The sequence below is a fragment of the Periplaneta americana genome, chromosome 2 (genome assembly GCF_040183065.1).
Source record: "Periplaneta americana isolate PAMFEO1 chromosome 2, P.americana_PAMFEO1_priV1, whole genome shotgun sequence".
NCBI classification, from domain to species: domain Eukaryota; kingdom Metazoa; phylum Arthropoda; class Insecta; order Blattodea; family Blattidae; genus Periplaneta; species Periplaneta americana.
This window is the reverse complement of record NC_091118.1, coordinates 146,930,784-146,957,617: the sequence shown is the minus strand read 5'-3', so window position 1 is coordinate 146,957,617 and position 26,834 is coordinate 146,930,784. Positions and strand designations below refer to the sequence as shown.

Genomic DNA, 26,834 nt, shown 5'->3' with positions numbered 1-26,834 from the left:
ATAGCCTATATTGGTATATTCAGCACATGATATTACACAGGAGATATCACCACATATGGTTGTAAATAACCAAGAACATTTTAAATCTGAATGTGTATTTTAGTGTAATCAAGTGTTCCTTTGTATAATAAGAACTGTAGGCACTGTGTATAAATCTCGATATGCATCTGAAAAAAATAGTAATCAACTTGGCAGAAATGTTCGTGTGTCACAATATAATTCGTAATATTTTATTTGTTAATGGCACTGTTATTTTGATTAAAGTATGTCAGCAGTTACATGTACTACATAAGTGTCTTAATTCTTTGGAAAACAACTATTTATGTCATTTGGAACAATAATATGAACATTTTCCATTTTGGTAATAAATTAAGTGGCAAGAAAATGTTCGTCACACCATATAATATTTCATATTTTTTACACGATTAATTATTCCTTTTCATTAAGATTTTCTGTTTATATTTTGGAATGCTTACGTTAAAAGACAGTGATGTCTCTTTCATAAACTCTTAAGTATTTAATTAAATATCCTGTGAAGATCATAGTTACTTCGAAAATGTTATGTGTGTCACTATGGAATGACCCATCAGTATTGTTAGTATTGTTACAAATTACAAAACCTGAAACTGTTGAAATGGGATCAGGAGTAGTGACAAAAAAATGTAATGTTTTAGGCCTACATCAACATGACTATTTTAATCCAGTGTCTAATAGTTTTTAAGATTTGAAGGCCTTTTGAGGTAAACAGTATTGAAAATGTGAGGGAAGGGGTATTTCTTGGTAATGGATTAGGCCTGTATATTTTATATTATTATTAACTATATATTGTTAAAGTACCTAGTAAATATCGTAATATGTATATTATATAATACTGTAAACGAGACATCACAGGCTGCAAACTAGATTATTCTTGTTTTTGTATAATTATACGAACATGTATGAAATAAACAAGACTACTATTGCTTAGGTTAGGATAGTATTACTTATATATTGTAATCAGGCTATATGCACAAATTTTCCAATATACTACTATCATAACTAAATAGGTAATGTTAACATTAATTTTCATACGTTTTTGTGGTGCAAGTTAAAATAATTCAAAGTAAAGTATAACGAAACTCCGACAACATAATTATGAACGTCAAATTCTCTTATTTTATTTATTTTTCAGTGTTTGGTCCCTTATTTCCCATTATTCTTTGGATTTATCTTAGTAAAATATCAATTAACGGATAAATTATGTTATACACTCAGTTGATAATATAAATAATATTCACGACAAATATATAAAAACAGAAGAGATAACGAATCATAATTTAGCCGACCGATAACTTTATAACATGGTCTACATATTCTATATTGGTACATTGGCTTTGCGCCGAGAGATTGTATTGCATTCTATTCAATACAAAGGCGTACTTTATCTTATCTCTTCGCTTCGCCCACGTGACAACTATATTTAGCTCCCTCGTTCCGAACTTGCCGAGGTCATATAGGCCAATATTTATCCATGGTCATCAGTTGTCGACAGTACATACGAGATAATCTCGTAAGCAGGAAATAATCGATATAGACCGACCAGACCGGTTCAGAGTTCGTGTCTCGTGATGGTGTTGGTCGTTGTGCCATCTGTTGACGATTATTGAACTACATCAAGCCGGCCTCGACTGCAAACCCTAAAGCCTATATAAAAGAGCTATCTGTTAGTATATATGATCTAGGGTGCGATACAAGACACGTATTCACTTGCAATGGAACTAACTAAAGTCGTAATGTAACTATCACAACGCAAGACTGATTCTATCGATGTCACTTCTCTTCCGACTGTACTCTTGAATATCATTCAAGTTATCTCGTGACCTTTCCTGTCGCCCGCTCTTCCTTATCGCAGTGTTTGATTCGCATTCCTTCCGTCGGTAATCCGTTCTTTGCGAGACCTATACAGCTGCGACTAAAATACAGAAATAGCATGCGCGGGAATGCCGTCATAAGCAGACGATACACCTTAACAGATTTGTTCCAGCAGTAGCTCAATGCGCGTTCCAACAAGACTAGAACTGATTCTGAACCGATATTGAACTCCCAGTTCCCTGTTCCAACATGCTTTAGAACTCGTTCAGAGTGAAATTGGTTCTCGATTAAGGGCAGGAACTGGGAATTCTTAATTGTTGACGCATGCGTAGATGGTTAAAATGTTTCGAGACTAGACAGGTTCATCATCATCAGCCATTCAAGTAGTAGGTCTAGTGGTCTGTTATGATCTCCTCCCATCTTTATAGGGGCTGACTCAAAAATCTTTTCCCTTGAAGTCGAAGGCTGGTACAGACCACAGGTGTTATTATTTATGCCAATAGATAATAACCACAAATCCTGGGAAATGCCGTCTGACATGCCTGCAAACCTGACTTCTCACGTATACTTAACAGCAAAAAGAATGGGCCGACTCTTGGTCGATAGAAATGCTAAGTTCTATCACACAGTTCACTTGTGTAAACACACTGCATTTCAAGGCATTGCTGTGGTGTTTCTTCGTTAAAAGTCATCCGTCTACAATGTAGTCAATCTTACGAGCTGTGTGTGTGCCAGTGGTAAGATGTCTGACATCTGTACCAGAGGTTGTGAGTTCATTCCTCCTCCCCCCAGTATGGTAATTTTTTTTTCTAATTTTAGTTTTTAATTAGTTTAAATGTGAAATGGCATTTGTTCATAAACTTCGTTATGCCTGCCTTGTAAAAATATTATTACCCATCACTATTGCTATTAATAGGCGAGATCTGGCCTGTATAAACAAAAATACTTATTTCACATCCTAAAAAACCAGAAGCATATCAAACATAAATAATTCAATAAACAAAAAAAAAAAAATTGTTAATATATTAACAAAAAAAAAGGCCTGTGGTGGGAAGTAGTACCTTGTCCACAAACCACCTGTGCCAACAACTGCCCTCATTCTGCACGGCATGGAGTCCACAAGATTATGGAACAGGTCTAAATTCATGGCCACCTCCTCTCACGCATCTAAAACTCTGTCCCACAATTCATCAGCTGTCTCAATGGGTGGTTGTTCTGCCCAATTAGAGCATAGGGAAATATTATCACTAGTTTCTGACTCTTTTAAAAAAAGCTTTGTTCTACATGATGGTCATCAAGATTCGACTCAGTAAAAGCTCTAAAAAGGCATGGTTATTCAGATATTATGAAGGCACTAACTGCGATAGTGTTAGAATAAAAAAAATACCAACGACTGTAATGAAGTCAGTGCTCTTAAAAACAAATGGGAAAATTTTAATTTGTTTTTCAAGTTGTCCTGCATTCCAAAATACTTGAAGCTGTTAATTTGGTATCAAAATTACTGCAATCTAATGACCTTGATCTTTCCCAAGCTTCAGTGTTACTTCAAACCGCTGCGAATTTGCTAAATGACTACAGAAATAATTTCCAGGAAGCATTCTTGTTCAGCATGTTCCTTGTAAAACAATGGGGACTTGATGTAAAATTTGAAAACAAGAGATTCCGCAAAACTAAGAGGCATTTTGATGAACTGAATGTGTCAGATCTTGAAAAATATTTTCAAGCACATGTGTTTAATATGACATTAGATATCATTGTTAGTCCACACCTGTGGAGTAACGGCTAGCACATCTGGCCGCGAAACCAGGTGGCCCAAGTTCGAATCCTGGTCAGGGCAAGTTACCTGGTTGAGGTTTTTTCTGGAGTTTTCCCTCAACCCAATATGAGCAAATGCTGGGTAACTATCGGTGCTGGACCCTGGACTCATTTCACTGGCATTATTGCCTTCACTTCATTCAGATGCTAAATAACCTGCGATGTTGATACAGCATCGTAAAATAACACTCTAAAAAAAAATGTATCATTGTTAATGAAATCAAAATTAGGTTCAATTCTATGAAAAGTTTAAGTGATATGTTCAGTGTACTAACCTCACAGTTTCTATCTATTGCAAGTAAATCACAACTTTTATCAATACAGTATGTTGAAGACTAAACAGAAGATTTCTCATTTCAGTTACAGTGCTTTAAAAGTGCATTAAAAACGAGATACAAGACAAAACGTCAGTTCGAGAATTGGCACGCCTCTTGCTAACCAAATTACACTTTAGCATCAAGTATACCAGACGTTCACACTCTTTTCATTTTATTTCTCTCTCTACCTGTAACTGTTGCGTCAGCTGAGTGATCCTTTTCAAAATTAAAACTAATAAAAAATATTTATGTAGCACCATGTCACAAGCACGATTAAGTAGACTCAATATTTTAAGTATCGAGTCTGAGAGAACACGCAGAATTGATGATTGAAGTAATACAAACTTTTGCCTCAAACAATACTAGACTTCTTCGCTGCTTCCAGTGACCTTTAAGGATCCTACATATTATAGTGTGCCAGATTTTTTTGGAGGTAAACGGTGTAATCACTACCACTGCCACTACCACTACACCACCACTACTACTACTACTACTACTACTACTACTACTACTACTACTACTACTACTACTACACCACTACTACTACTACTACTACTACCACTACCACACTGCCATTACCACTACGCCGTTATGCCACTGACTGTATTCATTAATTATTATTAATAATAATCCGTGACACTACAGCTCGTGAAGGGCCTAGACTGGCCAGCTGGCTGCTGGCCTCACGCCCACATGCCGAAGCAGAGGTGGACGATCATCCAACCAGAATGGAGGTATCGTGTGATTAGCATGATGATCCCCCCAGCCGTTATAGCTGGTATTCGCAACCAGATTTCGCTACCTATCGCAGCTCCCCAAGTGCATCACGATGCTGGGTGAGCACCGGTCCCTTACACTGGCCGAAATTTCATGAGAAAATTTCTTCCCCCATGAGGACTCGAACCAGCGTGCATTCCGTAATGTGAGTCCTAGGCAGGATGCCTTAGACCGCGACGCCACGGCGCGGGACCATTAATTATTATTAATTACTGCAATTCATTCACTACTTACCTGGGTGAAACTGTGCTGAAGTGGTTTTGGTGATTTCTGAAGTGAAAACCATTCAATTTATAAGGATTTTTTGTGGCGCTGCAACTGATAGTATATGCAAGGTGTAACAAAAGCCTAAACTAACCAAACCTAACCTGTCACAGATTCATATATGCAACCTGTGCAAGCAAAGTACAAAGGGAACTACCTCAGTGCTAAATTAGCTCTTATAGAAGATGACTTATATAAAGAACTTCAAGTGTTAGTATTGTCTCAAAGGTGTCTGTGTAACGAACTATTCACTCAGAATGTCCGTATGTGATTATGTTAACTGCAGAAAAGGAAGAAATACTGTCGTGATATGAAGTTACTAAGATTTCCAATTAAGGACAAGGGGGGGCTACAAAAATGTATTTTTGAATTCAGCTTTATAAATTGAAAGATTTTCGCTTCAGAAATCACTGTAACTACCTCAGTGCTATTTTCACCAATTTAAGGACCAGTATAATGGAAAATTGATGATAGTGAGAAAGAAATTCGTGAGGGAGGGAGGTCAAGAGGGATTGAGGTTGCCTATTTGTTGGAGTCGTTACAAACAACTATTCTATTTATTTGACTAACTATGGTTTGAAGAGAGCGGAATACCTACAGTATATAAAGGATCGAAATCAATATGTTTACAAGAACAGATATAAAAGTGTCTAGAAAAATAACAATTATATTGCAATTAACACTGCATCAGCAGTGAAATCGCATAGGGTATCGTAAATCTGCTGAAAATTATAAAATTGTGTAAAAAAAATGCATTCAGAGCGAATTTTGCAGCCTGGTAATATCTCGCCCACATTATGGACATAATTCAAGCTTAGTTACTAGTAGTCTGTCAGGAAACTAAGGAAGACAAACAATTTGATAACCAAAGCGTAGTTATGTATTTAACAACATACAGAGCGAATAGAAACACAAACGCATATTGTTGCAATAGTTCAGATAAAAAGAAAATTATTAGTATTACCTCTTATTCATAAAAAAAAAACTGCCAGCTGTGCACTATACATAAAGTAATATATTAGCCTTACATTATGAACACACATTTGATTTAATGTGGACAAGAAAAGTACAGTTATTATTCATCTGTTTCCATGTCGCATAATATATACACATGTAAAATAAAAACATGTAGGCCTAAAAAAGAGGAAACATGTTGGGGGGAGGGGGAGGTTCTGTAATTCTTTTTGAATGTTATATTGATAAATGATTGATGATCATACGAAGGTTCAAGGGATGAATAAGTGACAAAGTAGGAAAATAAAACATTTAGATATCGTACATCAAATGATGACAGATTGTGTATTAGATGCAAACAACATTATTTTAGCCAGATCATACAAGGGTTCAAGGGATGAATAAGTGACAAAGTAGGAAAATAAAACATTTAGATATCGTACATCAAATGATGACAGATTGTGTATTAGACGCAAACAACAATATTTTAGCCAGATCATACAAGGGTTCAAGGGATGAATAAGTGACAAAGTAGGAAAATAGAACAATTAGATATCGTAAATCAGATGACGACAGATTGTGCATTGGACGCAAACAGCATTATATCAGCCATGTATCAAAGTATCATCTATATATGCTGAAAAATTTGGGTAAAACAGGCAGTCATATCAATTTCTGTATGCTACAATTTAGCAACTGCAAAAAAACATCAAATTCACGTTATAACATAACCCCATATCACAGTGAGAAAGGTAAGATCTGAGTAAAGTATTACCACAATCTAGTATATACAGTCACAAAGCTTGAGTTGTGAGGGTACTAGGAACAATAGACTGTGCTGGTACTATTTCACATTGTCTGTAATGAGGCGACAGTAGCTATCCTAGTGGTTAGCAACTATCTATGGATGCATATTCCCTTCGTGACTGTATATACTAGACTGTGGTATTACCAAATACCTTACTATAATAATACCGGACAGCTAGCAGTTCTGTGTGCGAATGGTGCTGGTGCCGCTACCTAGGCGGCCAGTGTGGCGATACTCGCGAAACAAGCTGTAATCAACTGCAATGTATATTGTTGCTGGGCTAGTTAATAGTTTTATTAATTAGTGCTGTGTTAAAATGTCAGGGTGTATATGTGCTGTTTATAATTGCTACAAAATTACAGCATTACAAATTGCTCCGAGGGATCTTTTTTTTTTTTTTAATCCAATGCCACCAGGTTGTCTTTTCGACATTTCTGGTCTTCTCTCCTGGCCGTGGCTTAGTTGTAATCCACTTCTGAGGTTGGGGCGCCTGGAAGGCGGAGTTACATTACCCCGATGTTGTGATAGGATGAGTATGATAATGTGGTGCCAGGAGAGGTCTTAAATCTAAACTCATAAAACGTGAGTCAACAACATTCTTTATTAGGCCCAATTCCTTCCTTGATAGAGAAACACACATTAGCTTTTTTATTTAAACTTAATAAATGAATAGAAGTTAAAATGTATTGGAAATTTTAAGGTTTTATCAAATTAAATTTTATTGTTGTCCACATGCCTTTACTAATTATTACAAGCATCAAATTACTATCAATTTTATCTTTGCAGTTGTCAGCAATGCGTATATAAAGCATTATTGTAAATTCATTCTTAATGCAGAATTGATTTTGTCTCACTAAACCACAGAAAAAATATGTAACAATCAATTACGGAAAGTAATATGCAGTATGCAATATTTCTCATAATATACAGCTCTAATATAAGATAATAATTTTACATTAAATACTATTCAACATTTCTTAAGTGTTTCATATATTATTCGACATTAGTAACTCACGTTTTAAACAATAGTCCGAATCCTGCTATGTTAATATTTGTATTTGTGGACGTAATTCCACGCCGCTCCGCTAGATGCCAGGTCCGGGATATTTCGCACTCACATCAATGTTGCTAGTATACAGATGTCCGGTATTATTATAGTAAGGTATTTGGTATTACTCCATGGAGCATCTAGGTATTCTGCCATTTAGCAGTTGTTATCGAAAGTTCATTCTCGATTGTGGTGACGCATAGCATTTGTTATTTTCCACATGTTAGATATTTTGTGGTTTGATTGCTTTTTAATTCTATAATATTATTATCATTAAACATGTATTGTTACGTTGTGCATATAGTATCTTGTGGTTTTATTATTAGACTGCTATTTCCCGTATTTGCTTTTATAAATAATGAATTATGTTTTTGTTGTTCTTCTCTAAATGTCTTTATTGTTTTGATTTCATGTTTATCATGTATGGGTTTATTTATTTTATTTGCATTTCTCAATACGTCGTGATTGATATATTCTTGGTAATGAATTTCGTGTTTTGCATTGCTTACTGCTGTTTCTGCATTAATAATTGATTGTATTTGTTATCATTGTTCTGTGTTGAATATTATGTATCAATCATTTTTTAAGAAATTTTGTTTCATTTTGGTTAAATATTATGTTGTTGTTATTGAATATTCTAGGGTAAAATTTATGTGTACTTCTGTCTTATTTTTTCTTGTTCATTAATGCTGTGAATTTGTTTCTATATCATTTCTTTGCCTACTGACTTATTTGTGTTATTTTATTCGTATTTAAAATAATGTCTTCTAATTGTATGAGATGGACTTGTTATTTGTAAGTATCATGTATATTCGTTTATATTTTGGCTTAAAGCTATTGGGAAGCTAAAAGGAAAAAGGAATGTTTCCAACAAGCCAGTTGGTTTATAATGTATAGACCTAGAAACAAAATCTAGGCACCTGAACTTTTCAAGTTCCAGTTATAACATACTGCGCATGCTCAGTAAATGCTCAGTGCTTACTGAGCATGCACAGTATGTTTCTGGGTCTGTACGTGTTTTGTATGTATATTTTCTCTGCTATGTTTCTTTTTTTGTGCTGGATATGAGTTGTTTTTTATGTTCAATCAATCTTCTTAATGTATCCAGCTGTTTGCTGACAACATAAAGTCCACTATAGTGCACTGTAGTCTATTCAGTTTTTGTTTTTCATGAGAAATGAGGGGTATTTTGATCAGTGTTCATTATAGATGAACATTCATTATAGATATACCCCCTCGTGGGTACTCATCTTGTCGTGGTCAGGGGGCTTAAACTTGTTGTTTAAGCTAACAAGTAACAAAGAAGTACCCACAGAAATTGCATTAACATCAACGCAGTCCCACTATATTTTTCACTATCTAGCTTATGATACATGGAGTCCCTCAGTGTAAAATTTTCTCCGGAGGTAAAATAGTTCCTCAATCGGATCTCCGGATAGGGACTGCACTGAGAGATCCCAAGAAGAGTTTTTTATGTTGATATGTACACATTTAAGTATTACTTATTGTTTGAGACATTTCTTATTGAATTTTATACTGTAGGATGTTTTGATTGAATGAATGAATGAATGAATGAATGAATGAATGAATGAATGAATGAATGAATGAATGAATGAATGAAGCCACTGTGTCCCATGAAGGGCTAGGGCCTCCTACAGGAGGGGAAGCTCGGTTGGTGTGGTTCACATGATGAGCTATTTCACGTGAACAATATTTACATTCACATTCACTATGTGAGATACACTAGAGTTTGTCAAATTTTAGTTCTATATGAGTTTGTTCACTATCTGTCTCCACTCGTTCCTGTTGCAGGCGATGGTTGACCAGTTCCCTCCCAGCTGCTGCTTGACTGTATCTGCCCATTTTCTTCTTGGCCTGCCTTGTGTTCTCCTTCCTATGTATGGGTCCCACATGGTGGTTTCTCGCGCCCATCTGCCCTGTTGCTGCCTTGCTACATGACCACCACACTTCCACTTCGTTATGAGGGCTTTTTGTGTGATGTTCTCAGAAGCTGTAATTTTCTGCAGTGCCGTGTTGGAGACCTTGTCTTTCAGTGAAATGCCAACTATCTTCCTCTCCATTTTCCTTTGGCATATTTCGATGTTCGTCTTTTGCCTCTCTGTTAGGGCCCAGGTTTGGCAACCGTATGTTAGCACCGGGAATACTCAGGAGTTAAGAGCCTCTAGTCTGAGTCTGCGGTTTACGGACCTGTCAAGGAGTATAAACTATAGCGCCCAGAAGGCTTTCCAGGATTGTGTTATTCTCCTTTGTATTTCTTTCTCCATCCCTTGGTTAAGTGAGACAGTCTGCCCTAGGTAAATGTAATTGTCCACGTGTTCTATCTCTGTTCCTTGTACTGAGATTGGTGTTGGCATTCTATTTGACATTATTTTTGTTTTACTGTAATTGATTGAGAGCCCAACACAGTTGCTGAGCTCGTTCAATTCGATAAGCATTTGCTATAGTTCGTTTGGCGACCTAGCAAACAGTACATCATCATCCGCGAATCTTAGGTTGGTTAATCTTCTGCCATTTATTATAATGCCATATTTTGTATCCCACTTGAGCTTCCTGAAGACTTCTTCTAATATGCTTGTGAACAGTTTCGGTGAGATTGGATCACCTTGGTTTACTCCCCTACATAGCCGAAAAATCTGCCCCTCTTTTTCAGTCTTCACTTTTGCTTTGTTCTGAGCGTATAGTTTGCTTAGGATTCTGATGTACTTTGCTTCAATTCCTTGTTTTTCCGGTGCTTGCAGTACGCTTGTATGTTCGACTGAGTCGAATGCTTTGCTGTAGTCGACGAATGCTATGTGTGTTTTGATTACTTTGGTATAATTATATCACTTAAAAGCATGTCAACAATAAAAAAATAATTATTTTATTTATTCTCATCCTACATTCTACATTTTACAAACAGTAACTCCTAGTATGTATTAACATCATATTATTATCGACTTTTTACAGATTTAGGACAGTAAAAAGCTAAGAGAGTATGAGAGATTCTAAAATTGGATATAATTAAAGTAAAAAAAAAAAAGAGAGAGAGAGAGAAGATATCACATAGTGTATCTTAATACTTACAGTCAGTACTTCACTTATTTAGTGAACTATTTCCTATTTAGATATACAATCATCACACGTTGACAGGCTTTCATTGGAAGTAAACATAAGATAATATAACCACCATATCAAGTATCTGCAAGATCCATTTGACGGAAGTAATGAGCAACAAGGCAGATTAAAAGAGTGAGAGGTGCCATAGATGGATGGTCACTTGTTTTCTGTAAATGAACACAGTAACCCCCGAAGAATAAATTAAATTCTTCCTTTATTACAAGCAAGTAAAATGTAACACATTTATGTTATATGTGACTGTACATCACATTAACGTGATTTTGAAACTGTTAGAGAACAATTATCATAATCCTTACTTACCAATGATGTTCTAAGTCTAGAGCACTCACGTGCCAATGTACGTAGCAAGCTGCAAGTTTCTGGAAGAAGAGGCAATTCAAGGCAAGCAAGCAGGGAATACAACCATCGACCTTGCTGCACTGAGAACTTCGACTTTGCCTCTAACCACTCCACGTGATATTCAAGAACTTGTTCTATTAGAGGCTGAAACAAAGAGGAAACTTTGAGATATTAATCTCTATTACTTATTTCTGGTTTTTAATGCTATCAAATATTGTTAACTTAGAACTTTCTGAAATTCTGCTAATGTAGCAGAGTGGAATTATACTTCTGTGTTAAATGCACCTATAAGGAGAAATTGATTAATCCTGATGATGATTAGGAGAGAAATTTTTACTGTTCCTAACATGAGACTAGTTATTAGAGTCATCTGCACCAGAAGAGGAACAGTAAGTGAACGATACAAAATACATTGTTGGCAAGGGTCCTAAAGAGGCCTCATTTCTATAAAGTGAAAAAAAAAATAGCAATCCTATGAATAATTAAGATGAATTATGAGAAACGCAATGCCAATTGAGCCACTGCACAAACGTAAAATTCTATCTAAATCTCTCAAGATGGGGGGAGGTGGAGAGAAGCCATTCCAAATTTTTTAAGTTAAACACTCATTAGAATAAGGAAAGGACATGCCTACGAATCTAGACCTAATGGTAACATCTAAATATTTTGTATCCGCAGATCTAAGAAAAATGTGACAGATGAGTAACCCTGTTTAAATAAGGATGCTCACCTGATTCATTGAAAGTAGAATGCTCACCAATGGTGGAACACCACCACTGGAGGAACCATTTTCCACAGGTTCTGTATCATTTCCAAAGCAGAGCAAGTACCATCCAGCTTCGTCAGTTCTAGCTGGCTGAAACCAAAGGATACATTAGAGAATTCATAAATAGAAAGTGTAATTCAGTATAAATAATTTATAAAATAAATTATGTATGTGATTCACGACAAATCTAACATTAACAATGATACTTTCAAGGTAGCTGTGTTATAGTAAACAGTATTTCTTTTTCATATATTAATGAAAAACAGAAAACAATATAGTGTTTAACAACTGATAGGCATATGTAATATTGGTCTTAGAAATTTAATCTCAATTCTAACCCCTCATCTTATTTATTGTTTCTTCAACAATGAGGAGCAATATCTTAGTTTTCCATACTTTGGTGATGTGAAAGGCAAAAAAAGGTAAATAATCATATAGAAAACAATAATAATAATAATAATAAATTTGTATCAACAAAAGCCTCCCTAAATAAGGATTCATAATTAACACATTACATTAATTCGTTAATGAAAATTGTACTAATATATACTTGACAGAAAAGTCACGTCCTTCTTCATGTCTCGATATTCAGCATGATATAACTATACTCAAAACACTTATATTACATCAGTCAGAAAGTATGGTAATGCCTCCTCTTTTTCTTCTTCTTCTTCTACTTTCCAAGAACAATATATGAAACTTACACTGAATGTAGCCACAATCGTCATCAACAAGGTTCGGATTCTTAGGTTCGAACCTATTCTGTTACTATCTCGTTACTTTCGAAATATAATTTTTCTTTTTCGTTTTATGTACCAATGAACAACATACCAGTACTTAAATTTTATGGGACCTAAGAAGCCCTAATTCATAGGTTAGGACCTAAAATTACCTATTTTGCTTGTCAGAACCTAAAAAGACCTAATCCGTTATATTTAACGTATACTTTATTTATTTTAAAGTAACTATGGAACTCGCTGAAATAGTATTTCCATTCATTGCAGTGTAAATATCTTAATGTAAGTGCAATTTTTTGAAAGGAAAGCTCTACAATGAGGCGACAATGTATACAGAGGATGATGTCTATAGAAACATCAATCAAATTTTAAAATAAAAGGTGCATGTTAGGTTCAGACGTGGCACAACAACATGATGATAACATGGGCTAGCTAGTGTTCTCTCTACCTAAGGTGTGGAAAGTTTGATCCACTACTGTTCAGTAGTGATACAGACTACAATATTGTTATTCGTACAATATAATTCAGTTTGCTCAATTAAAGGGATTGTTCTATTAGGCATGAATCCTTTAATTAAGAAAACTGAATTATATTATACAAATGGCAATCCATGTGGATATGGAGAAGTATGGAGTGTGTGCAATAGACAGAATAAGAAACGAAGCTTTATTGGAAAGAGTGGGTGAAGAAAGAATAAAGCTGAAACTGATCAGGAAGAGAAAAAGGAATTGGCTGGGTCACTAGCTGAGAAGAAATTGCCTACTGAAGGATGCACTGGAAGGAATGGTGAATGGAAGAAGAGTTCGAGGCAGAAGAAGATATCAGATGATAGATGACATTAACATATATGGATCATATGCGAAGACTAAGAGGAAAGCAGAAAATAGGAAATAATGGAAAGTGCTGGGTTTGCAGTGAAAGACCTGCCCTTACGCATAACACTAGAATGTAGTAAGTTCTATTATGACAAGAAAAGGGAACAAAAATGATAATTCCTTTTTAATAGAAATACAATTAAGATATGTATTTTATTACAAAAATAATCCATGTAAAATAATTTTCTCCCATAAATACAGCATTTATATATAACATTAAACACAACTGTAGGAGTAAAAACTGTCGTTTATTATATAAATCTACTATGGCATGCAAAATATTTTTTTCCAAAAATATGCATTACATGCACAATCAGATTTTTTATGACTGATTTACAGAGACTATAATTTTCGCATATTTAAGATGTACTGAAGGCAGCATGCATTTCACATACAAATACTGGTCCTATTTATGAATGTCTCTAATGTATATTATGATGGCAATACTGTTTTCTCTCATGATCTTTTCGAAATAGGATGATTCATAATCAGTGAGACAAGGACAACACTGGAATCAGAACATCTGGGGAAAGTGAAGCACTGGTACTCATTGTGAGAACAGCGTATCTCAAATTATTCAATGCTTACCTACAGTATACAATCAAAAGTTACCAGCCCAGCTGACTGAGCTAATGCATAGTTATATAACATGTAAGAACTATATACTAAGGGAATACAAGAGTTTTGATCTTCATAACATCAAAACTGATATTTAAACAAAACATTACATACCAATGAAATTGATGGTTTGATGATGCCCAAGGCCTTTTGTCTTGCCAAATTCTGCCTTACTGCTGAAAAATCAGCAACTTGACACTGCTGCCATTCAATGGATGGCGAGATTAATGGTGGTTCTGTTACAGACTGTGCAAAGAAATTAACTTCTATTAGTAACACAGCTTGAGACTACAAGATAGAATAGAACATTCAATTTATATATGTGTACTGGTTTATAATTTCATAAATGGAAGTGTTTTTAAAGGTTACTTATTTTCATAAAGGCTGTAGTTAGAGGGGACACATATCCTTATAGTAATGATAGCTCAAAAGTAACCTAAATTCTTTCTAATGTGGAATTTAGAGTTTTTATTGAAGTCTTCTGATCTGATTCATTTTTTATGCACTCTGGCTCTTTGCTGAACTGCTCGAATCCTCCAACCATGCAGACAGAGTATGTTATCAGTAATATGGAGAGCAATATCAGAAATTCGACACATCACGAACTATTAATGTAAAATATTAAGTACTAAATATCAACGGCCCAGTTCAAAAGGGAAACAACTCAAAATTTAAGTTTTTGAGAAATCTGCATTTTAAAGCTCTATGTTGCTGTGGAAAATCAAAGATGGTTGAAATTACTCCAAATTCTGTTAATGATGTTTCATGTATACTATAAGTTTCAAATTAGTGTATGTTAATTGGACTTTTCACAGTAACATAAAGCTTTAAAATTCAGGTTTTTCAAAACTTTAAATTTTGAGCTGTTTCCCTTTTGAACTGGGCCATTGATAAAAGCAGTTAAAAAATCATTTACTTTCTCAAATTAAAAAGGAAATGCTGAAACTATCTGCCTTCTTGTTCCCAACATTTGGCACTCATGTTTAAGAAATAATGCTTTACTTGATGCAATTCCTGCTATGAAATGGAGGTAACGTTTTCCTGGATGCTATTTTTCAGTTCTTCCAAAGTGTGTAGAATATTTCTCTACACTTAGTCACAAAGGGCTAGGTCGGGATCAAATGAGCCACACATTTCTAATGACAATTCTGTCCTTCAGTAGAACTCTGTGAAGTTCGTCCAAAGAATAGTTCTGTCACAGAATCCTGTTGGAAAAAAGACAAAAGCACACTCCCTCTCCATTCATTCATCATCAGTGGTACAACAATCTCTTTGGGCCATAGCCTTCCTTTAAACTTCCTGCCAGCCCTGATCACATATATAAAGATTAGCCAACACCATGTTAAAATCGGTAACATATGGAACAGAACAACCACCAGGATCAATTGAGAATGACCACTAGATGGAAGTACAGTTGCTCCATGCAATTCAAAGGAAAGTTATAACGTGACTTTTTATGCAGTAGCTAGATGGCAGCATAGTGAAAATGATAAAAGTTGTTGCCATCAAAGCCTATAAGGCTGAGCAATCTGTTATATGCGATCTGGGCTGCCAAGCTTCTCTATTGCATGCTAATGCTCGCCAATTTGCACCTCCCAGGAACTTAGTGCCCTTTAATTACCTCATTTTTCCATCTGAGTTTGAGTCGTCCTTTTGGCCTTTTGCCATAAACTATTGAGGTAAGTATTCTTTTGGTACCCTATGTGAATGGTCATTGAATCTTCCAACACGACCAACCCATTTTAGTCTCTGTATCTTAATGTAAGTTAATATGTCCATATGTTTAGTATGCAGGTAATACAACTCGTTAATGTACTGTATTCGCCACTTCCCATTTATACAGTATTTACTGGCCCAAATATGAGTCTAAATATTTTTCTTTCAAAGAAACTGATTAGTTTTTCATCAGTTTTTCTTAGTGTCCATGTTCCTAATCCATATGTAAGAAAAGGCTTAATTAATGCTTTGCAATTGTAATTTAATTTAATTTTTAATTGCCGACAAATATTACTTCAATTGTTTTCTGGGTCCATAGCAACATTTGGATTGAAATATGTGTTTTTTTATTTCTTTAAGCAGTCATTCCACATTCCTCTCGGCATTAATGTTTGTTAAAAAAACAATGTGAGAGGAGATTCATAGGATCCCTGTAACAGGATGTGTTGTTGGGATGCTACAGCCAGTTCACTTGTCACTTGTCTTTGCACATTTTCATGGAGCAGTCGCAAAACGTCACAATTGGAATTTACTGTTTGGTTTGATGGGACGAATTTTGTGTGCACAATCCCCTTGGTATCAAAGAAAACGAGGAGCATACTCTTGAATTTGCTCTTCACTTGTCTCGCCATTTTTGGTCTTTGCAAGGTTGGGCTTTTCCACTGGGCTCCTGCTTTGTTTCCCAAACACTTCTTTAATCATTACCAGCACTTTTCCCGAGATTTGATGCAACTCACTGTTCCTGTCTCAGATCCATCATGAAATCCCAACACACAATAGACAGGGTATCACAAAAAAATCGTAAAATTTCAACGCATCCACCCAGCTGCATGAAATTCTGCACACTGACTCATAAGATATTCTAGAGCTATCATGTATAGTTGCAGAGCATTACTGCAACTGCTGTCCAGATGGCAGCACCAGTCCCGAATATTCTGAATACCACCGCATATGCAATTATGGATTTTTGTGATTGGTGTGTTTTGCGTTTTTAGTTTTGTGACGTGCTGTACTTTAGGGAAGGACTTTGTATTTATGTATGTTTTTGTTGCTTGATGTTTTATTTCTTCTACTATGGATATGTTGCTTGTGTATTTTTGCATTGCTGTAATCGGTATTGGTTTACTGCTCGTGATATTAATCTGAGTGCACTATACTAGAATGGATGACATATTTCTAAAGTAAGCAATGGATTACCAACCAAAAGGATGAAGAAGCCAGGAATGACCACTAAAGATAAGCGTTCACTACATCATATCGCACTCCTCGTACAAATCGCAAGCAACGGATATTTTAAGTGGAGTGCATTCACTGTAACAACTCCACCTCATTGGATTCCCTATCAGCTGTTTAAAACATGACGTCGTACAATACTGACATTGCTGAAAACAGAGGAGTTTGAGGTTAGGTCTATTAATCATTAGTGTAAGCAAATAAGAATTTGTAATTGCTTCATGAGTCTTAATTGAAGAGGAAGAAACGAAAGAGATATTGGTTACATAATATATATATATATATATATATATATATATGTAAGAAACGACTTGATCACTGTAATGGGAACGCCTCAAATTATATCAGGTAATTCTTCGCAATTTTCTACAAGCGAAATAAGTTTTCCGTCTGCCATTTTGGCGCGATGCTGCACATGGCACAACATAATAGTAATAGTTGAGCAATTAAAATTGATTTATTAAAGAAGGCCATGATCGCACATATCGGAAAAGTTGCTCATCCGAGAAACGTGGACGAATTTGCTGAGAGCCAATGCATGCGATACGATATAGTGAAAGTGGTTACATAACAATTACAGCAAAAATTATCTTTTTCCAATTAGTGTGATTCGTCTGATGAGTGCGATACGATGTAGTGAGCACTTACCTTAAAAGGATGGAATGACTTTTGAAGTCAGGCATTTGCCTATTTTAAGAGATGAAGACGATATTCATACTTGAGAGATAAATTAGCACAATCTACAGCTTTTAGATTTTGAGAAACTGAATTAAATTTTAAGAGCTATTTAAGAGAAAATGTTGAACTTTATCAACATAATAACTAAACAGCATATTTAAAAGTGCTGATACTTACAAGATTTACATTCACAGTCTGCTCCTTGAATCGAGACCTGTCTACATTAGCAACAATTATATCATCACATTTGGAAGCCTCCAAACTGTAAACAAAACAAATGAAATTATTTTAAATATTCAGAACAAATGAACACACTCAGCTTATATTAAAGATGTTTTCACGTCATAATTTGATTTCGAACTCTTTCCTATATAAGTACAGTAACATATTTTCATCTATTATAGACTCTATAAAATAAAGTTCAACAGATGGAATTCCTCTGATTGAGGTGTGCCTTTCATAACTCAGTGAAAAATATGGCATTCCACATATGGCTGGGTGTTACAGGCTTACTATTTGGAGCAAGGGGATATTTACCAAAACTCACATGTAATATTCTTAATCTCTTAATATTGCCTTTTATGAGATTCAGAAGATTGTGGTGGAAATTCTGAAGGTCTCTCTTCAAATTCTACACTATCATTCATATGTAAACACATAAGTTTTTGTTTTAAATGTACATAGCAAATAATTATTTTACTTATATCATTTTTCTGTATATTTTCATGTTTGTAATTAGAGATCCTAGTGCCCAACCTCACTTGAGGACGGATGATTTTGAATAAATCTAGTAGTATAGTGCTGAGAAATGCAAGGCTCTCGGAAAAAGAGTCGCCACTGGCATTGGCTAATTATATGCGTATCCAGCTGACAAAGAGTCAAACACCATAAGTGTATGGTCGAGACCTGAACAGGCGGGCACAGAAACGTGAAGCACCACTTCGATGCTGCAGAAAGTAAAGCACCATACGAGTATACTATGTAGTCAAGAACAACAAGAGTGAATACAGCAATGTAAAGTACCCAGTGTGTGATCAGGACATGAATGGGGCATGCAGAACAGGAGAGACAAACAATGTGTGCTGAAGACTTATTTGTGAGATCATAATTTAATCAGTCGATCCTTTTAAAAGGCCAGGAAGTTTTCTAGCATGAAACAAAGAAAAAAGTAATATAAAAAACAGAAAAGGACTGACTTGAGATCTAGAAAAACTACTATGCAGTGGAAGTACTATTGCGAAATATCATTTGTATCTTTACATTTCCTGTGTTTTAATATGGCAAAGTAAATGGTTTCCACAACATGTTCAATACAAAAACCAATTTTCCTATTCATGGTTCATGACTGTATAGTTATCTTTCCCTACCTTCCTTGACGTGGAACCAATACATAACTTTGAAAGATGAATGTCTTCACACCTAGGACAAGCTGCAAAAAATACCCAAAAACCTCGCACCAAGCTGATCACCGTGAAAGCCTCAAATCATACTTTAGGCTTATATAAAAAAGAACTGTTGAAAGCCTACACATCAAAGGTTCAAATAATTACTCTTCTAACCAATACTCACACTACTCTCTGAATATACTCTTCTCCAGTTGCTGGAGGTACCATTGGATCAAAATCTTCATTAATTTCTCCAACATACAATGCCGGTTCTAAATGTTCTCCATTTGCAGACATGGTAACAACAGTATTATCTGCAAATTTTAAATAAATACCGTACATAAATATGAATTCTTCGTCTTGGGACTATGACACAAAAACTCAATATATTTCCTTTTGACAGCTCAGCTATATAATATGATAAAGTCATATCATGATAAACTCAAAAGCATCAGTCACTCAAGAAGAAATATGAATTTCATAGAAAATGGTGGGGGGGGGGGGGAAGTGCACCTTTAAGAAAAATTAAAAGGACTTTTTTAAATGACATCGACAAATCCAAAATCTAGTGCAATATGATTGAAACTGGTTATGTCTTCGTGCGAATAAGTATTTATTTATAGGCTGTAATGTACATTTTTTCACTTATTTTTATAGCGAGATGAGGCAGAGGATTCGTCATAGATTACCTGACATTTGCCTTACAGTTCGGGAAAATCTCGCAAAAAACCAACCAGATAATCAGCCTAAGCGGAAATCGAACCCACGTCCGAGCACAACTGCGTAATGGCAGGCAAGCGCCTTAGCCAACTCAGTTTTGCTGGTGGCTGAACGTAATAGCTGCCCACTCAAAATTACATAAACAAAAACAAAAACAGTTATACTAATGCATTAAAAATTATTAGCATAAATAAATTGAAATATTATTTGTTTGGAATGATCAGTAGGCTGTATCTTCATGGTAACCATAGAAAGGGTAGCATCATTTTTTGTTATCTCTCTCTCTTTAGGCCTACCTCAGTACTTTGCGCCACTCATTCTGAACATCCTAAGTAGGCATAAATGGTTGCATGCAAAAATATTATCGTTGCACTGGTACGCTGTTCCCAAAATGTAAAAGGCTACTTAATTATCAGGGACTACATAGTTATGATCTGCAGGACTGTTTCTGTAAGGCAGAAGTCGCTCTCTTTTCCTCATTAAACCTAATCTAAATTAAAATAAACTAAGCTAGGTTACATTGGATTTGTTTAGTTTGGTTTAGGTTTGGTAAAGAAAGGAGAGCGATTTTGCATTTTTTTTTTTTTTTTTTTTTTTTTTTTTTTTTTCCCCCCCACTGTCTTGTATATTTACATTTGTATGAACGTTTTCACCCTCCAAAGGGATCATCAGGTAAAATAATATTAAAATATCATGGGCCATAATCATAGACATTCTTAGCGTGGGCTTCCGGTGGATGATCGGCGAACTAACATTTTTCGTATTCATAAACCAGTGTTAGCGATATGATATGATATGATATGATATGATATGACATGATATATGATATGATATGATATGATATGATATGATATGACATGATATATGATATGATATGATATGATATGATATGATATGATATGATGTGATATGATATGATATGGTATGATATATAATATAATAATAATAATAATAATAATAATAATAATAATAATAATAATTAGAATGAAGTTTTCTGATTTATGAAGAATTACTCTAGCCAGAATTAGACCTATATGAAATTTTTGCAAGAAAGTCCCAAGATACTATCTTAACCTTGTCGCTAAGATTACTAGCCTAAATTAAATCACCTAGCTAGGCCTATGCAGTATACTTATGATAGCATTTTATGGAACGCTATGCAACTTATTTCATTAAAGATACATGTTATATGTGTACTCAAGTAAATCCGTTATAATTTTATCTACTAATATAAAATTTATAATAACAACTTAATCCTTAATATACGTAATTCTGAATATTCTTTGCTATATTCTGTTATCTTTAATAAGCATTGCATAATTTCAATTTGTTTAATTTATCTTATGTCTACTGCAGCAGTAAATATGTAAATAAATAAATAAACAAGTACATAAGCAAAAGGTAAATAAATAAGTAAATTAATGGTAATTTTGGAGAACGACTACTCCAAGATTTTCGAACTCATTTTGTTTTCACAAACAATAATTTTATGCTCGACTTTTGAAAGGTAATACAAAAAAATTTCGGAGGCACATAATTTCGACTGTAACCTAACATAACCTAACTTAAACTAAACTAACCTAACCTTAACTAACCCTACATAACCCAAACAAAACTACGCTGAACTAACCTAGAACTTAAACTAGTCCGATCGTCACCAAGCAGTAAACACTACCTACCAACAAACATAACATTACACTACCATCCAAAATTATGTAAGGTAAAGGTAAAGGTATCCCCGTAACATGCCATGAAGGCACTTGGGGGGCATGGAGGTAGAGCCCCATGCTTTCCATGACCTCGGCATTAGAATGAGGTGGTGTGGTCGGCACCACGCTCTGACCGCCTTTTACCCCCGGGAAAGACCCGGTACTCAATTTAATAGGAGGCTGAGTGAACCTCGGGGCCGTTCTGAAAGTTTGGTAACGAGAAAAAATCCTGTCACCACCTGGGATCGAACCCCGGACCTTCCAGTCCGTAGCCAGCTGCTCTACCAACTGAGCTACCCGGCCGCCCCAAAATTATGTAGATGTTTAAAATTTTAAAACATGTAAAACCATAGTCCTCCTGCAACAATCTTCTTCTTCTTCTTCTTAGTTAATACTACAGCCCAAGAGAGCCTTGACTTCATTTATGATCCTCTTCCATTCTTCACGATCCTCAACCTGCTTCATCCAATTCCGGATTCCAAACCTCACCAAATCACATTTTAGCAAAATTGACTATCATTTTACCATTTTTTAAAGTGATATTATAAAACTTTGTTTTCACTCTCAATGCACATACTCTCTCACTGATTGGATGAAAATCTAAAATATTAAGTTATATAAAATTTATTTATTTACATAAAAACCAGTTCCAAATTGATGTTTGTTATTGTTATTTCCACTATAAAATAATGCATTTTTGGGTTTATGTATTACTCCATTGCCAGGCCATCTCATTTCTTGTACTGCACATAGGCTATATTTACTTTACATGACAAAAGTTGGTCACTCATTTCCTTCATGGCCCCAGGTTTGTATAGAGAACGAACGTTCCATGTCGTGAATGACAAATCATTAGTCCTTGGTCTTTTCTGGGCCTGATATCCATGTTTTCCATCCTTAATCCGAGGCTCATTAGATTTCCTAATGGTATTGATTTTTACAGGGTGGATTGTCAGTGCATGCCCAACCTCTAACCTGGAAGGCCAGGTCATTTTTAATCATTGTTTCCGTCTCCTAAACCAGTTGTCTTCACCACGACTTTGGAGCCTGGTTTGCCCCTCTCTAAAATGAGGTGCCTCTTCCGTTCCTTCTGCCGTTGGGAATTCTTGTCTCCTCTTCCGCCTTCATGACTGTTGAGCATCCTCTTCGCCTCAGTTGATCCACGGGTGTTTATTTGGCTAAGCCTTATTCACATCTGTCCTATATATCTACAGGAACTTCCCCTATCAGCCATTGGGACGTGCAGTGTCGGAGTTGAGGCCCCCCTCCTAGTGTCTCATGCAGAGTTAAGTCTAGGCCTTACTTAATTCAGGCCCAAACCCTTGCATGAGCTACCAGGTCCCGCAACAATCTACGCATATAAATTATGGGAATTTAATATAGAATAATTATACAAGCTCAGAACTTCTAAAATCCATGGAGAGTCTTTCCTCCAGAATTAATAATTGAATAAATAAGTAAATAATATGTAAATAGGTAACTAAGTAAATAAATAAAGTAAATAAGTAACTAAGTAAGTAAATAAGTTAACTAAGTAAAAAAATAAGTAGATAGGTAAGTAAATGAAAAAAAATTATGGTTTATTTAACGATCCTCGCAACTGCAGACATTATGTCAGCATCGCCATTGTGCCAGAATTTTGTCCCACAGGAGTTCTTTTACATCCCAGTAAATCTGACATGGGCCTGTCGCATTTAAGCACTCCGCGCTCGTCTAGTAAACTTCGCTCAGGAGTCCGTCTTCAACTGGTAAACTTCACTTAGGAACTTACGTTCGACGTGTAAGGTTGCTCCAAGAATCGTGATATAATTAACTTTACTTAGGAACGTACGCTCGATGTGGAAGGTTGTTTGGAGAACATCTCGGACAGTTAACTTCATTCCGGGATTCAGTTGTGAAGTATAAGGTTGTACTGGTTTTATCATGGAGTAGTTAAGTCAAAATTACGAAGTTATTTTGGTATTTCCTTACATTTGTTTACGATATATATTTAGTGAATTGAATACAGACATGATTCGTTAGTGATAATGTCTTGGTTCGTGTATTAGAGATTGTGTGAGGTTTTATAGTTGTGGTGAGTTACCTCAAATTGAAGTTCCAAGGTAGTCTGGCGAAATTGTGGTGATTAATGATCTTCATTGGTTATATCGTAATAGTGTATGTAATGAAACTGTAGTTAAATTGCTCTCGTGGTTATTCTAGTACATTCTATTCCAAATTGATTATCATGACTTTCTACACGATTCTATTTATGAATTTTGAGTGTATTGAATTCCAGTTTGGAATTTAAATGAGTACGCAAATGCGGAACTATTGTCGTTTTGTATATTACTCGCTTTCTCTCTCTCTCTCTCTTTTGGGCATCAGGTTTATCATGATAGTACAGAGATTGTTACTGTGTGTAAATTCTAATTAAGATTCAATCTTTAATTAATTATGTGCATATTGATTAGGTGTGTGACTGTTTCACATTAGGTTATTTCTTTGTAGTGTATTGAGTCAATATGGTATATGTATCTTGAACTTATTTCTTGCATTTTTATGGCAACTTAAAATCTAATTGGGCATTTACTGAGAGTTGTGGTAACGGCTGGACATTCATGTTAAAGACTCATGTGTTGTTGGACATGTTGTGAGAATGTTCCAGTGGGCAGATATTTTTATAGGTCAGGAATCTATTATTTGGAATTTGTCAATTAGATTGTATTATGACTCGCAAGTATATTGGCCCATGTTGTTTGAAGTCTCGACGGTTCTGTAATTTATTTATTGTTATACTTGAGGTAAATTTAGCATATCGTTCCTTTTCATTTAATTTCATACTTGTATGTTTCTTTCATTGAATTATTTATGTATTTGTTATTCATTACTTGTTAATTATATTTGTTATTATAAATTCACACTATTTATTCTGTAAGTCTTCCACTGCGCACATCCCAATCATCCAAGGCACCACTCCACCTGGCGAGTAACGTCCCGGTTTTCTCGAATTTTGAGAAGTGAGATGTTTAGAAGATTAAGGTTGGGATAAAACAAGCCCCCCCTCAATGTTACCAATGCCGACAAGTAAATGAATAAATAAGTAAAAATAAATAAGTGAAATAAATAAGCAAAGAAATAAGTAAATACATAAGCCAATGCGTACCGGTAAGCAGTGCTGTAGTTGAGTTGGACGCAGTTCCAGGAAAAATGACTGGGTTCCACATTTGCAGCATAAATAATACAGAAAACGAATGATGAAGCAATTATGGCACTTCTGACATAGCCGAGTTCCAGCAATTTTTTTTTTTCAATTACAGTACTGCCGGTAAGTAAATACGTGTAACTATGTAAATAAGTAAGTGAACAAGTAAATAAGTACATAGATAAATAAATAAAATATTTATAGGTAATTATGTAGTAAGCATTGGCCAGGGCATCTTACCGCAATGGAGGTCCAAAGCACATACATTATCAAATATATACATGCATTTTAAATGTTCAACGTGTTCTTATATAATTGATATAAGTACTGATAGCCTTGTTACACTTTAACGGGAAAATATGCATCCTGGATCTCTCTTGTGGAAAAATGGTAGTCTGGCTGATGCTTACTGCATATTTAGTGTCGCCCTCGGAAGCTTAGTTGGTATAGCACTGGTCTTCTATGCTCGATGTTGCAGGTTCGATCCCGGCTGAGGTTCATGGCATTTAAGTCTGTTTAAAGCGACAGGCTCATGTCAGTAGATTTACTGGTATGTAAAAGAACTCCTGTGGGACAAAATTCCGGCATACCGACGACGCTGATATAACCTCTGCAGTTGCGAGCGTCGTTAAATAAATCATAACTTAAAAAATTAATTAACATGATTAGTAATTTGCTAGACGTCGTTACAAATAACCTCTTTCGCATTAACCCTGTAGTAGTTATTTAAGCAATAATGGTGAAACCATGAATAATTAATTAACGGTACCATTTTACCTATTCAACGTTTGCAAGCAATGACAGGCAGAGTTAACCTAGAGTCTTCGCGGTTCTTTTATGGGCCGTAAATTTACGACACAATCCTCCCAGCTTTATTTATCTCTCGAAAGAAGCCCTACCAAGGATTTTAACACTCTTCAAAATCCACTGCCCACGGCCGAGTTAATCACACATAACCTCTCCTTATATTCATAATCTACATATAAATAAATGCAATTAATAATATCATTTACATCATTAAAATTATTGGTAATTTGCTAGGAGACGTCATTGCATATAGACCACTTTTACGCTAAACCTAAAATTTGTTTTTGCAAGATATACTAAAACCCTAAACTAACCTAACCTTAATAGGATAAACTCCAGAACATGGATTGCACCCTTTCGACATAATTTGGTAGGTGCAATCCATGTTCTAAAATTTTCCCCCTTAATCTATGATAGGTTAGGTTAGGTTAGTGTTTTAGTCTACGTTGTAAACACTAAGGTTAGGTTTGGTGTAAAAGTGGTCTATATGAAGCTACGTCTCCTAGCAAATTACCAATTTCATTACCCGTTACATCAAAGTAATAACAAAATAAAGCTGTTCATGCTCATTTGAATGCAAAACCAGCAACATCTATAATCACATTGCTACAACATAAACCAATATCAACGAATTAATTAGTTCAATGATCATATCACAATCAAAGACGTTATATAGTATACGATCACGAACGGTGCTATCGAGTATCGATAGATTGTCGAGAAATTCGACAAGGAATGTTTGATATCATATTATCCTTGATTGTGGAAAATAAACGCAAGGATTTATAAAACACATTTCATAATATTGCTTGTATATTCATTGATTGCAGATATTAACTACCAAGGCTCAACAAACTTAACAACATTTTGATTGTCCGATGGTTTCGACAGCGCCACACGTATATAAACAGCAAAGATAATCAAAATACAAAAAGTTCATTATTATTTTCAATAGATGGAAACCTTTGTCGAATTATATCAGGAATAATACAAATAGACGTCTTTGATATACACGACACCTTCGGGCATGACCAATAGATAATCAGCAAATAATTCTAGCCGAATCAGAAAACAGTATTACACAATTAGGCATTT

At 35.2% G+C, this 26,834-nt stretch overlaps 2 protein-coding genes across 7 annotated transcripts in view; both read right to left on the bottom strand.

Annotated features, from left to right (window-relative positions):
* Nucleotides 1–11,047, bottom strand: part of Nrd1 (Nardilysin) — a 67,923-nt gene extending 56,876 nt beyond the window's left edge. The window contains exon 1 of the mRNA XM_069818635.1: nt 10,919–11,047. The gene's annotated coding sequence lies outside the window, so the exon portion shown is untranslated. The remainder of the gene's footprint in view (nt 1–10,918) is intronic.
* Nucleotides 10,695–26,813, bottom strand: Gem2 (Gemin 2). Of its 6 annotated transcripts, none has more exons than XM_069818644.1 (7): nt 26,703–26,813; nt 19,504–19,633; nt 18,112–18,196; nt 14,422–14,553; nt 12,042–12,167; nt 11,273–11,455; nt 10,695–11,118 (listed from the first exon to the last, which is right to left on the bottom strand). In XM_069818644.1, the coding sequence occupies exons 2-7, from the start codon at nt 19,614–19,616 to the stop codon at nt 11,026–11,028; spliced, it is 732 nt and encodes a 243-aa protein (XP_069674745.1). In that variant the 5' UTR covers nt 19,617–19,633; nt 26,703–26,813; the 3' UTR covers nt 10,695–11,025. The 6 variants fall into 6 exon arrangements, with proteins under 6 accessions (XP_069674745.1, XP_069674742.1, XP_069674744.1 ...); XM_069818641.1 differs by lacking the exon at nt 26,703–26,813 and adding an exon at nt 26,581–26,620; XM_069818643.1 differs by lacking the exon at nt 26,703–26,813 and adding an exon at nt 26,254–26,476.
* Nucleotides 26,814–26,834: the final 21 nt, after the last annotated feature.